At 51.9% G+C, this 11711-nt stretch overlaps 2 protein-coding genes across 2 annotated transcripts in view; one reads left to right on the forward strand and one right to left on the reverse strand.

The window, feature by feature from the left end:
* Window positions 1-9640, reverse strand: part of NECTIN4 (nectin cell adhesion molecule 4) — a 26337-nt gene extending 16697 nt beyond the window's left edge. Inside the window, exons 1-4 of the mRNA XM_012449616.2 lie at window positions 9363-9640; window positions 8771-8939; window positions 1051-1191; window positions 398-538 (exon numbers count right to left, since the gene is read on the reverse strand). Of these exons, the coding sequence (XP_012305039.2) occupies window positions 398-538; window positions 1051-1191; window positions 8771-8939; window positions 9363-9380 (469 nt within the window). The 5' untranslated portion in view covers window positions 9381-9640. The remainder of the gene's footprint in view (window positions 1-397; window positions 539-1050; window positions 1192-8770; window positions 8940-9362) is intronic.
* KLHDC9 (kelch domain containing 9) lies at window positions 9609-11588 on the forward strand. Its single transcript, XM_012449623.3, has 4 exons — window positions 9609-10304; window positions 10596-10755; window positions 10848-11046; window positions 11306-11588. Exons 1-4 carry the CDS (start codon window positions 9784-9786, stop codon window positions 11470-11472), a joined length of 1047 nt encoding a protein of 348 aa, XP_012305046.1. The 5' UTR covers window positions 9609-9783; the 3' UTR covers window positions 11473-11588.
* The last annotated feature ends 123 nt before the right edge of the window (window positions 11589-11711 follow it).

Consider the following 11711-nt stretch of genomic DNA (forward strand, 5'->3'; position numbering starts at 1 on the left):
AGTTCCAGGCAGCCGTTCCAGAGCCCAGAGGGTAGGCCAAGGCACCTCCGGAATCCCTGGGGTGAACAGGATCCTCACAAGTCCCACCTCCCTGCCCACCTGCACTGGGCCACCACATCTATTCCCCAAGACAGCTCAGGCCTAGGCAAGGCAGAGGTGTCAGGGATCCCAAACACAGTGACCTGGCCTCGGGGCTGGGAGGAAACATGAAGGGGAAGGACTCTACTGGCTTTTCTGGGGGCACTGCTGGAAGCTGGCGCTGGAAGAGAGACTGGCTCTGAGTTCAGAGTCAAAGGAAGGAGAATGTTTGTGTGCATGCGTGTGTGTCTATGTGTATGTGTGTCAGTGCCGGGTTGGGCTCAGAAGCAAGTGTCCTGATGGTTCAGGCAAGTCTTACCTGTAAACGATGCCAGCAGCAGCAGCAGCAGCCCAGCCTCAGGGCCCCAAATCTCGGCTCCCAGGGACAGGGGCATGGTTGAAGGCAGACCGCTCCGTGTTTCTGAAGTTCCACCAAGATCTCCCTGGGAGCCGCTGCAGACTTGAATAAGGAATTGACCCAGAAGGCAGGAAGTCGCAGAGTTCTTGCCTTTCTCACTTGGGTCTCCACTAGGGGACCCGGCCCCGACCCCGTTCTACCCACCCAGCCGTAGCTACCCCCAAGAAGCCGTGATCGGGAGCTCCGAGCTCCCCCAGAGCTGCTTCCCACGCCGTGGCCAACAACGACGGCAGAAACCTGGGAACCTGCTCAGCAGGTCAGAACAGGTGCGTCTCTGGGGGCTGGGCCTGGCACGGAGACTCAGCAGTCACCACCCCCACGGCCTGGGCTGGCTAATGGGCGCCAGGGAGGGCGGGAAGGAGGGCAGGACCTGGGTGGGGGCGGTGGGGTCCCATCCTCAGCTCCAGGCTTTGCCTGTATGTATGTGGAAGGGAGAGGCAAGGGTGGGGGCGAAGGGAGGCCCAGGGCTCCAGGCCAGGCCAGGATGAACGGGGGCAGGGCCTTTGTGGGTAGAAAGGAACCCAAGCGTCCCACACCCCAGCTAGCCTTTCTACCTCCTGGGGGTCTTGACAAGTTCCTGGATCTCCTGGAAGGTCTCAGCTTTGGAGCCACAGAATCAGAGAAGGCCAGAACCGAGGAGTCGTCTGTCAGTGCTCGCCTATATACTTCATTCCTCAGATGAGATAGCTGAGGCCCTGAGTGGGGAGGACCTTGCCAGAGGAGTCTCGTGGTTTGCTCAGACACTTCTATCCCTGAGGTAGGGAAGTACTTCAAAGACCCCTGAGAAAGAGCTTCTGTAACTTATCTAACCCCAACTCCACATAGGAGAGGCCAAGAAATTAGCCCTACAGGTTCCAGGCTTCCCTATCAGGGCCTTCTCTCAGCTTCAACACCTTGTAACCTGGCCAGGAGTCCCAAAAGTGCAGCAGCACAATCTGAGGAGAAAGGTCCGCTCTACCGTCTCCATGATCTTTTTCTTTTTAGATGTAATCTCGTTCTGTCACCAGGCTGGAGTCCAGTGGCGCGATCTCAGCTCTCCAAATCCCTGGTTCATGTGATTTTTCTGCCTCAGTCTCCTAAGTAGCTGGGATTACAGGTGCCCACCACCACGCCCAGCTAATTTTTTGTGTCTTTAGTAGAGACGGGGTTTCACCATGTTGGCCAGGCTGGTCTCGAACTCCTAACTTCATAATCCACCCACCTCAGCCTCCCAAAGTGCTGGGATTATAGGCGTAAGCCACCGTGCCCAGCCTCCATGGTCATTTTACCCATTTTACTCCAAGGTGATTGTACAAGACCACAGGTCTGGATTTTGCAAAGACAATGTTAGTTTCAAGCCTCTGGCCCTGTATTCCTATAAGTACTTTCAGCCTTGTCAGACCACGTGTTTCCATTCTGAATGCATCAAATGTGACTGCCGAGTTACACCAAACCTTACTGGCCTCCCTGGGATAGCCAAAGGAAGAGGGCATATTCTCAGCCCACCGAAAACTTAGTGAAGAGCAGGGGCAAGATCACTTGCAGACTAGGACTAAAAAAAAGAACCAGGTAAACATAGTGATAGACGTGGGAGAAGAAGAAATATAAAGTTCTACAATAGGACCCTTCCATCTGGAGGAGGCAGAAAGGAGGAATAAAGAAGCCATAAGGAAGGGTCGTTCCATGCGGATCTTCCACCACCACCACACCAACTCGACCTGTAAGACTCTTACTCATCTTTCAAAGCCAACCTCAAATGCCACATCTTCGTGAAGCCTTCTCTGCTCCTCCCACCCAAATTAATCTTTCTTCTATTCTTCCTCAGCCTTTGCTAGTCCTTTTATTATAGCTTATGTGCTCATAATTTGTGTACATCTTATCTCCTTAACTAAATTGTAAGCTTCAAGTCAAAAAAACATTGATTGAGGCCTGCTGTGTGCCAGGGATTCCGTAAATGTATTAAATTGTGGGACAGGGCAAGAGTTGTAGCCTGTGAACGCCTTGAAAGTGGGGCTTGATCTGTAATCTTGTCTCAGTCTTCCATGCTAGGACAGGCCATAGCATTTCCTGGGAACTGAAGAAATTTTGGTGAAGGCCTGAATTTCTGAATAAACGAGCTGTTCAGATGGAAAAGGTGGTGAAGTAGGATCAGTAAAGCAGAGATCGTGACTGGCCGTGAGTTGGGGTTGTGACCTGGACTTTATCCCTGTCACTGGACTGTGACCCCAACTCTGGCTCTGGATCCCAACTCTCAGCAATGACCATGGCAGTGACCTCTTCTTCAGGGGCTATTTCCTGCAGGTCAGAGGCGCTTAAAGGCCAGGCTGGATGCCAGAACTCCCCAGTTTCTCTCCACCTCTAACCCCTTCCCCTCTTCAAGTCCCCACCTGTGCCAAGGGAACAGCCCCGCCCAGATGCCGCTTTGAGATCCACTGTGGCAGAGGTGGAGCAGGGCCAGCGGGAATGGGAGGGGGAGCATCCTGTGTTATAATTACAATGATCACACCTTGGATCCTAGCGCATGCTTTCGGAGGAACTGCTTTCCTTCCCACGGATTCACCCCTCCAGGTAGAGGAAGCCACAGGAGAAACTGAGGCATGGGAGTGGGAAAGCAGTTAGATCACAGATGGGGGTCCAATCTCCTTCAGCCTATCCATTCACAGTACAGCCCTGTGAAAGTGCTACCAGTCAGGATGTCTGTGAACCCCTGGCTGGGCCCCTCAGTCACTCACCCTGGGCTCTAGCCATATGGCGCACGGAAGGGAGGCACAACTGCCCAGAGGTGGTCTTAGGGTGTGGCCGTACTCATTATTTCACGGGTATGTTTGGGTCCCAGTAAACACCAGAGGCAGCCGCGAAGTAGGCTAAGGGCACCACTGGATTCTGGCAGCCCTCTCCAGGCCTTTGACGGAGGTCGGGACCTCTCTCTCCTCCTTTCACAAGTATCTATCTCAAGTCCCTCTGTCTCCTCCTTCCCTCAGCCCTGCATGTCTCACACGGGCCATGCTCTTAGAGAATATGCCCTCAAACTTAGGCCTTTCCTACCCTCTCCTAGGACGAAGGCTGGGGAAGGCATATTCTAGGATGGGGGCTGGAAGGAAATATTGGATGGGGAAGATTTTCAAGACCAATGCTTGGTATCCTGGTTCGGTTATGAGAACAACTCAAGCCACGATAGTGTCTTTATCGTGTGTGTTTGTCTGAGTGGCATTGCTGCGTGCACGCCTGCACCCATGCGTTCCTTCAACAGGCATCAAGTGAGTACCACTATGTGTCAGGCTCAAGGGAGGAGACCCAGACACGGAACACGTAGTCCTGCCCTCCAGGAGCCCTCGAATCAGGAGAGACAGACACAGAAACAACTAGAAACAACTAGAACATACTATATACCACCAGCATGTGTTCCCTATGTATCTGTGTACACACACATGCTATGCACACATGTGGGACCATCTCTGTGTGCACAGCAGCGGATGTTCTTCACGAACTGCAGGCATCCAAGCATCCCTCATACCTGTCTCTGTCCCCATGACAGGCTGCACGCCTCAGCCAAACCGGTTGGAGTGGGTTGTGCTGAAATTTTTGTTTGTGTCAATGGGACTTGAGGTGAGTCAGGGAGGGACAAGATGGGTGGGGTGGGGTGGGGGAGAAGAAGAGTGAGAGTGAGGGTCAGATTGAGTGAGTGGGGGAGGGAGGGAGTGGGCCCCGGTGGTAAGGGGTGGGAGGGAGGGTGAGGTGCAGGAGGACGGGTTGGGGGTAGAAGTAGATGAGAGAGCTCCTTGGTGAGTAATATCCTGTCTGTCTGCAGTGAGGTCCCAGGTCAGAGAAGAGTCAGAGGCTGGGGGAGAGTCCTTTGTGCTTGGGGAGAGAGGAGGGTGAAAAATAAATCAGAGTGGAACTAGTTGGAAGCATAAGTGTGGATAAAATATTTGTGATCCATTTCTATACAACTCTGTCTCTGTGATAAGCTATTCCTGATCTGCTCATTGCAAACTTTCTGCAGTTTGTACAGAAAGGTGTTGAGGAGCTGATGATGCGGTGAAAGATTACCAATACGGGCCTTGATCCCACCCCCCAGGACCGAGGCTTCAAAGTCACTCCTCCTGCTCCTCCCTAGGATCACCCCCCTCCATCCACGGAGGTGTGAGCATACCCCCATACAGAACACAGGGGCTCCAGCAGCTTTTCCTCCCCTAGAAAACACCTTTGCTCCCCTCCAGATGGAGCTTCACTACGCCCAGTATCAGGATGGTGGCCTCCTGTTTTCTAGGCAATTACATCGAAGCCTTGCCATGTGCTATGTTGTTCTTTGCCTATCCTGTAGGCCCACTGATTCCCCAATACCAGCCCCATCCTTTAATGATAACCACATTTCCTGATTGCCTAACAACTCTTGGTGCGCAGGGGGCTGAATCTGCTTGTTCCTCGAGGGCCCTAAAGCTGGAGTGCGCCATCCAGGGGAGGAGGCAGCTGAATGCAAGGCATGTTCAGGTCCTGTTTCTCAGTAGGTCCAGTTGTGTGCAGAGCCCCTCCTCCTTGCTCTCACTCCACGAACTTCCCAAGTTCCCATGAACACACTACCACAAAATCTAGGACCAGAGTATGGGGTAAGGGACGAACGTCTTTGACACTAAGCCCCCACTGAGGTCTTCTCTGGGGAAATCCTGCTTCCTGAGGCCCTATGTATTGAGGCTCACTCAGGTCCTCATCAAAAATCCAGACATTATGACTGCCCAGGGGCCCCAAACTGGTGCTACAGTTCTCGAAAGCTGCCAAAGGGAACAAGTCTGGCCACTTCTGGAAAGTTCTAAAGCTCCTTGCAGGAAAGACAGATGGCTGGCTCTGTTCAGCAGGAAAAAAAGGTCAGTAACCCAGAGAGAGAAACACAAAAGTAGAAATGGTGGGAGACAGATGTCAAGGCACAGTGAGATGGAAACTTACAGACAGAAAAATACACAAATGCTCCTTGACTCTTATGATGGGGTTATGTCCTGATAAGCCCATTGCAAATTGAACATGCAAGTTGAAAATGCATTTAATATACCAGTTGCTAACCCTAGGAAATATCAAATTCAACTTTGGGAGGCTGAGGCAGACGGATCATAAGGTCAAGAGATAGAGGCCAGCCTGGCCAACATGATGAAACTCTGTCTCTACCAAAAATACAAAAAATTAGCTGGGCATGGTGACACATGCCTGTAGTCCCAGCTACTCAGGAGGTTAAGGCAGGAGAATTGCTTGAACCCAGCAGGTAGACATTGCAATGAGCCAAGATCGCACCATCTCAAAAAAAAAATTGTAAGTTGAACCATTGTTAAGTCAGGGATAGTCTGTATTGAGACACACACACACACACACACACACACACACACACACAGAGTTACTGAAGGGGGAGAATTCAAAGAGACAAAGTGGCTGAAGTGACCAAGACAAAATCTGAAACAGAGACAGAAGGACCCAAAGAGAAATTTCTAGATGCTATAATCACTCAAGTCCTTCCCTCTTCTGCCCTCAATTCCCACCACTCAGCAATGACCCAATGATACTTTCCTACTCAACATTGCCTACTCCCTCAACAACATAAACTCCTCCCCATCCTTATCCTACCTATTGGCTGATTACCACTCCCCTCCACCCTAAAGCCTGCTTATAATTTCACCTTTCTCTCAATCTCCTTCGAGCTCACATCCAGTTAAAGGAGCTCTCAAGATCTGACCTCATAACAAAAGAAGAAGAAAAAAAAAAAGATCTGACCTCATGCGGTCTCTTTACCTGGTCACTTCTCTGTTCTTTTGTCCATGTCTTTTTTTTTTTTTTTTTTTTTTGAATGGAGTCTCACTCTGTTGCCCAGGCTGTGGAGTGCAGTAGCATGATCTTGGCTCACTGCAACCTCCGTCTCCTGGGTTCAGGCAATTCTCCTGCCTCAGCCTCCTGAGTAGCTGGGACTACAGGCATGCGCCACCATGCCCAGCTAATTTTTTTGTATTTTTTTTTAATTTTTAGTAGAGACGGGGTTTCACCATGTTGACCAGGATGGTCTCGATCTCTTGACCTCGTGATCCACCCGTCTCGGCCTCCCAAAGTGCTGGGATTATAGGCATGAGCCACCACGCCTGGCCCATTCATTTTTTTTGAGACAGAGTCTCACTCTGTCACCCAGGCTGGAGTGCAGTGGCACAATCTAGTCTCACTGCAACCTCGGCCTCCCAGGTTGAAATGATTCTTGTGCCTCAGCCTACAGAGTAGCTGGGACTACAGGCATGCACCACCACACCCAGCTAATTTTTTTAATTTTTTCAGTAGAGACGGGGTTTCACCATGTTGGCCAGGCTGGTCTCGAACTCCTGGCCTCAAGTGACCCACCCCCTTGGCCTCCCAAAGTGTTGGAATTGTAGGCGTAAGCCAACACACCCAGCCCAATTGCTGGTTTTCTGTATGTACTGAACAATGCTAAGAACCAGAGATGGTTCCAGTGTCAGAAAATGGGGCTAAGGAAGGGAGAAGACAGAGTAAGAGCTTTGTGAAGGTTTGAGGCAAGGAGGCCTAGATTTGGGGCTAGGACAGACATTTAAGGTGAGGTAGGAAGCTGGGTGCTTGCTTGCTTGCTAGAGATAACGTAGACCCTTGGCTGACTGAAACAAAGCCAAAGTCAGAGGTCACATCAGGATTGGAAGACCTTCGGGATATTCAGTCCCTGCTCCCATGCCTGGACAGAGGTTGTCCCTGTATATTATTAGCAGGTGAAAGCAAGTCCAGAGCCCTGGCTGCCCTTCTCCCTGTGTCTCAGAATTTTCTCTCAGCTTTCCCTTTCACTTATCTTTTTTTTTTTTTTTTTAAATGGAGTCTTGCTCTGTCACCCAGGCTGGAGTAAAATGGCATGCTTTCAGCTCACTGCAACCTCCGCCTCCTGGATTCAAGCATTTCTCCTGCCTCAGCCTCCCAAGTAGCTGGGATTACAGGTTCGTGCCACCACGCCCAGCTAATTTTTGTAGTTTTAAGTAGAGATGGGGTTTCATCATGTTGGTCAGGCTGGTCTTGAACCCCTGACCTCGTGATCCACCCACCTCAGCCTCCCAAAGTGCTGGGATTACAGGCGTGAGCCACCGCACCCGGCTCCTTTCACTCCTCTTAATGCCCTTTCAGTTTGTGTATCATTGACAAGGTCCTTATAGAGCACTGCAGATGCTGTCCCGCGGTGTGAGGCATGTATCATACAAGTCCAAGTTGGCTGGTTTGCTTTCTTCTTCTCTCTGTGTCTCTCCTTCTGGCTTCTGTTCTCCCTCCTCCAGAATATAGATTTGGTTCAAACTAACCTAAGAAGGTAGGAGTCCTAGGCAGTTCCTCTCTCAGGGTCTCAGGTTGGCAAAGCAATGGGTAGATGCTTCCAGCTATTAGGAGGACCTGGAAGCATCCAGGTACAGAATTGGAGAGGGTACAGCCAGGGAATATGTGAGGTTCAAGCTCCACGTCTAACTAAGATGCCTACTGCTGAGGACTCAGAGTCAGAGAGGAAGCTGGGAGAGAGGAGTTGGAAAGGCCCCTGGGGTGGGGAGTTCCCATTTCTATCCAGGAGAGGCTGAAAATAAGTCTGACAGAACAGCCAAAGACTTAGGCAAAAGCAAGAGCCTAAAATGGACATATAGGCCAATAAGATTTAAGGAAAATTGCCCCACCCCTGAGGCAGGCCCTTGCCTAATCCTAGGAGTGTGACAGATCTGAATCCAGCTGTTGGGAGGATAGCCAGTGAGAAGCCTGAGGTACAAGACTGACTTTCAGATTTCAGCCAAGGACAGTAAAAGTTAGTAATTTTTTAGAGATTCTTACCGTGATTTTGGAAAACTGAGAATACTGCCTGTCATACTCAGGGAAAGCTATAGTTGGGAGGGCAGAGACTTTCAAAGCTCTTGTTGAATCTTGGCTTTAAGGTACAGGCGGGGAACAGGTCCTGGTAACCTTCCAGTCTCTATAACTGTGCCTTTCCTGCCCATGCTGTCCCCATGCTGTGTTCTCTGAGGACCACCAGTTGGGAAGAGGAGGGTTCGCACTGCTCTGCTATATTGGACCCTGCATCACATGCCCATCCTCACTGCACCCCTGGCCACTCTTTCTCTCTTTTTTTTCTTTTTGTAGAGACAGGGTCTCGCTATGTTACCCAGGTTGGTCTTGAACTCCTGAACTCCTGGCCTCAAGTGATCCTCCTGCCTGGCCACTCTCTATGGTCTCAATTTCTCAGGTATGATGGGGAGCAAGGTGATGTGTAGAAACCAAAGGCCACAAGAGGCAGTTATTACTTACACTTACAGCCCAGTCCCAGAGGACACAGATCCTGTTTTTGCCCCACCCCAGCTGTGTTGGGAGGGAAAAAATCTGTCTGTATTTCCTCCTTCAACTGAAACCAGTGAGCTTCCATCTGGGCCTCTTCAGACATCCCTGGGTCCTGGGAGCCAGAGTTAATATCGGGAACCTGGCTTAAATAAAAGAAAGCTATCAGGGAAGGGCTGGAGTCTGTTTTTCTCATTTCTCACTCTTCCCGCACTTCACATTTCTAAGCCTACGTAGTTTCCGTCTCTCTTCTCTTTCTGTGTGTGTGTCCCCTGAGAGACTGGGTTCTGCTACCCTCTAGTGGCGAGAAGAAGGACTCTCTCACTCAATCAATCGGGACCTTCAAGCCTTTAGGAATAAACCAGCTGAGAAGGCCTAGAGAGAAATAATGCCTTTGAGGGTCAGGGGCACAGCTGGGACTAGAACCCAGGTCTCCTATCTCTCGGGCCAGTACTCAGTCAAATTTCACTTCCCCACCCTCAGACTTTTGCTTCCCCTTCCTAGCCCAGCCCGCGTTAGAAACCCTGAAGCCAAATGATCCCTCCCGGCCCTAGTGGAGCAGCACCTGCACCTCAAATGTCATAACTGCAAATCAGTTCACAGCTGAGATCACAGGGGTTTCTTCTAAGGACCCGACCGCGCTCCGACTTTCTGAGGTTAACAATCTTGCAGGATTCTTATTGACCTGATACAGCTCCCGTAGCCTTGGTGGTACCACCCGTACGGGTCCGGGTAGCCACCCAGGTGTCCTGTCTCCACGGTAACAGTTGCTTTGCGACCTTAGGTTTGCAGCGGTCGCGCTGCAGCCGCTGCAGTGGTTGCTGAGTGACGGCGGAGAGAAGGCGGGGGCTTGAGGTGGAAACCCCGGCTGGCGTCCGGTAGGGGGAGGTTCCCGGAGAAGACCGCGGAAGGCGAGGGGCTTGGCCCGCCATGTAGGGGCGCGTTCCCGGCCTCAGACCCCACCGCCCTCCCTCTCCTCGGGCCGCATGGCGGTGGCGGTGCCCCCGGGTCGGGCCTCGGGCTGGGCCTGGAGGCCGGTGGCTCGGGACGCGCTTTTGGCTCGGGCCTTCCATTCATGCACCGAACTGCGGGGACAGTTCTATCTCGTAGGTGGTCTCCTAGCAGGAGGAGCGAGAGAGCCCAGCAGCGACACGGTGGTCTTCGACCCGGCTAGAGGCCAGGCCGTACGATTGGGAGCCCAGGGAACTCCCCCGCGCAGTCACCACGACGCGGCACCCGTGGGCGGGCGTTGGCTCTGCGTGGTGGGCGGCTGGGATGGGTCGCGCCGCCTGGCAACAGTGACCGCGCTGGACACAGAGCGCGGTGTGTGGGAGGCGTGGACAGCGACCCCTGGCGACTGCCCCCCCGCCGGCCTCAGTAGTCACACCTGCACCCGCCTCTCCGACCAAGAGCTGCGGGTGGCTGGCCGGGAGGGCGGTATCCGCACTCAGCGACGCTATGGAAGCATCTACACGTTAAGGCTGGACCCCAACGCCCGCACCTATTGGTATGGCACCCCCTGCCCAAAACCTTTCTCTCTCCTTTCATCTACACTCTGGAAAAACAAAAGCCTGAACGATTTCTCAGGCAGTTTATCCGCGTCATCACCCTAGCACCCTCCTCCTTCCGGGGAAACCCACCATGTTTAAGCTAGCTGAGCTCTCTACAATATTACCCTCCCTCTCATCCCACCTGCCGCACTGCCCTGTGCCTCCTCTCCATCCATCCTTGGCAAGGGCGGTGGCACTTACATTTTCCAGAAAACCCACTCAGGCCTGATTTTCTGCCATGTCCACAGCTACAAGGAAGAAGGCTGCCACACAGCCTCACGCTCAGGTCACTGTGCGGCCCTGCTCCAAATTCCTGGGCCCCACCCAGGTCATCAGCTGTTGCTCTTTGGAGGTTGCAACTTAGCTGAATCAGAAGTAGCTGGGCATTGGAGTCATGGGAAAATCAAGGTATTAGCTCCTCACACATCTTGTTTAGGACGGGAAGAGGCTAAAATTGTGGTGCCCAGGTTTCTTCGGACAGTCCTTTCTTTCTCCCTAAGGAGGAACCACCTGTTGCCCCTCATTTGATGGAACAGCTTGCAAGGCTGGTGAGCAGTGGGCAGGGGTCCCAGAAGGGGCCCCAAGGACTACGGCACCACTCATGTTCTGTGGTCGGGCCCTTTGCTGTGCTGTTTGGTGGAGAAACTCTGACCAGAGCTAGAGACACCATCTGCAATGATCTCTACATCTATGATACCCGTGAGAGCCAGACGAATGGTTGAAGGGGGAAAGGTGGGAAGATAGGGGAACCTAAAGACTGCAGAAAGAGGATGGAGTGATGGGGTGGGGAGGAGGAAAAATTAGTTGACAGGAGCTAAAGGAGTACACAGAATATTAAGCACTGGAAGAGGCCTACAAATCAACTGAGCAGAATAACGACGGGCAAGCCCTTGGTCGTGTTGAGTTCTACAAATGATAGAGTGCATTGCCTCAATAACCCTCTGCCCCTATCCAACAGGCAAGTCTCCTCCTCTGTGGTTCCACTTCCCCTGTGCAGACCGCCGGCTGAAACGCGTGGGCCATCGCACCTGCCTTTGGAATGATCAGCTTTACCTGGTTGGGGGTTTTGGTGAGGATGGCAGGACGGCCAGTCCACAGGTTTGCATCCTGGACCTCTTTATCTAAATTGTGCCAAGACACACCACTAAGCCTTGTTTTGTTTTGTTGCAAACCTATAAAGCATTATCAACAGAGCTATCTGCTTCACTTCAAAGCTTATTAAATTTCAATCTGACAGTCAACATTTGTCTCTGAAATTTTTTTTGTGGGGGGAAGGGCAGTAAATAAGTGGACACATCTTTATTTGCAAGGAAAGGATAAAAATGGATCCTACTCTTAATATTATGAGTCATTAACCTAATGGA

This window comes from Aotus nancymaae, unplaced genomic scaffold (genome assembly GCF_030222135.1).
Source record: "Aotus nancymaae isolate 86718 unplaced genomic scaffold, 86718_ANA_hifiasm-v0.15.2.pri h1tg000108l, whole genome shotgun sequence".
Taxonomy (NCBI): domain Eukaryota; kingdom Metazoa; phylum Chordata; class Mammalia; order Primates; family Aotidae; genus Aotus; species Aotus nancymaae.